At 44.5% G+C, this 1,821-nt stretch overlaps 1 protein-coding gene across 1 annotated transcript in view; it reads left to right on the forward strand.

Annotated features, from left to right (window-relative positions):
• The window catches only part of DHRS1 (dehydrogenase/reductase (SDR family) member 1), a 62,476-nt gene extending 61,466 nt beyond the window's left edge, over positions 1 to 1,010 (forward strand). The window contains exons 8-10 of the mRNA XM_006903269.1: positions 191 to 264; positions 627 to 707; positions 874 to 1,010. Coding sequence (XP_006903331.1) covers positions 191 to 264; positions 627 to 707; positions 874 to 1,010 — 292 coding nt within the window. The remainder of the gene's footprint in view (positions 1 to 190; positions 265 to 626; positions 708 to 873) is intronic.
• Positions 1,011 to 1,821: the final 811 nt, after the last annotated feature.

Consider the following 1,821-nt stretch of genomic DNA (forward strand, 5'->3'; position numbering starts at 1 on the left):
ACACTTGTCGGTACTCACAGTCAGCATCTCCTGCTTCAGGAATGGCAGTGGATCCCAGTCGCTGGGTACAGGCTTATCCACATTTGGGGAGAAGATGGTTCTGTCGATGGAACAAGGAAGGACTCTTTCCTGGAACAGAAGCTGAAAGAAGAAGACTCCAATACTAACCTTTTCTCTTTCTGTCCTCTGTACAGATTATGTCTGATTTCTCAATTGCAGAGACCACAGAATTGAGTGGCAAATTCATTGTGGCTTTAGCAACAGGTAAGGAGGTTGGGGATAGTTAGCTGTCAAAACAAAACAAAACAAAAGGCATGGAAGGAATATAGCAGCCAGTCACCAAATCCGGGTTCGGGAAATAGTTGAAAATTAAATTTTTTTTTCCCCTTTCTTCTGGCTTCTTGAATCCCAAAGACAGGATTCTCAGTCTGAGTTTTGGAGCCATTAGGAACTAGCTCCTAGGAAGTGGCCAGTACCCAGAGGCTTAGGAGCCTTCCTAAGAACAGAGAAAAACAATTGTCCTATATTCCTGAGCCTGTGTCAGTGGTGCCTTGTCCCACTGAACCCAAACCCCATTATTGTGTGCCACACTCCCATGCCACTTCTTACTATGTATGTATCCACAGACCCCAATATCCTGAGACTAAGTGGGAAGGTATTGCCATCTTGTGACCTTGCTCGACGCTATGGCATTAAGGATGTAGATGGTAAGTGCTCTGGGCCCAAGAACCAGCCTTTACTTCTCTTTTTCTGTTGTCTGCTTACTTTCTCCACGGCCTTTTGTTCCTCGCTTCTCGCTCAGTCATATCAGCCTAGACTGGAATGTTCAATGAATGGGAGACAAGAGTCTAATCATGTTCCTGTTGTCCCCAGGCCGCCCTGTCCATGACTATCTATCCATGAAATTTCTTCTGACACACACTTCCAAGCGGGGCTGGCTGGCCAGCTACATACCCAGCTTCCTACGAATGCCCAAGTGGATGATAACCCTCTATGCCAGCAAGTTCTGATGTTCCTGATGTCATGGCTCCACATTCTTGTCAGCCAGGCTGGGGTGGTTTGGCCTATCTCAATGGACCAGCACAGCAGTTTACCCCACTCAGATTCTTGATGAAGGGAAAGGCCTCTTCTGTGTGCCCGTGGTGAGCTCTAGGGACTCTTACAGGTCCTTCATTGTGCCTTGGCTTTCCTTGTTCCAACATTTTACATCTGCCTATGTATTGAAATGTGCCCTAGGGGTTAATAAAGATCTCATTTCTTCTACAGCATATTTTGAGTCCTGATTTCTGCTCCAAAAAATGGTAATTACTTAAAGAAAGCCTCTTAGCCATTTGAGTCTTTATTCTAAATGCTTAGCAGTCTTTCTGTTAAAAAACCTTTCTTTTAAATAAAACCATTTAGGCTCCTCAGGACTTCATCCCTGGGACAAGACCCTTTCCTTCAAACCTGTTCCTGCTGTTCCCCATGGCTCTCCAGCTTGAGACAGGAGCACACCCCAAACTCACTCTACCATCCCTTCCCCTCACTGCTCCAGAAGGATGTCTACTTGTGTTTTATTAATTATGCACAGGCATTTTACTGTGTGGATCACAACAAATTATGGCTAATATTGGGAAGCATGGGGATCCTAGAACACCTAATTGTGCTAATACAAAACCTATACCTAGACCAAGAGGTGGTGTGCAAACAGAGCAAAGGAACAATGCATGGCTTAAAATCAGGAAACGTGTGTCAGGACTATCTCTTTACTCTGTAACTATTCAATCTGTATGCTAAGGAAATAATTCAAGATTCTAGACTTTATGAAATGAATGTGGCATC

Source organism: Elephantulus edwardii, unplaced genomic scaffold (assembly GCF_000299155.1).
Source record: "Elephantulus edwardii isolate Elephantulus edwardi_28Jun2011 unplaced genomic scaffold, EleEdw1.0 scaffold00550, whole genome shotgun sequence".
In the NCBI taxonomy this organism is placed as follows: Eukaryota; Metazoa; Chordata; class Mammalia; order Macroscelidea; family Macroscelididae; genus Elephantulus; species Elephantulus edwardii.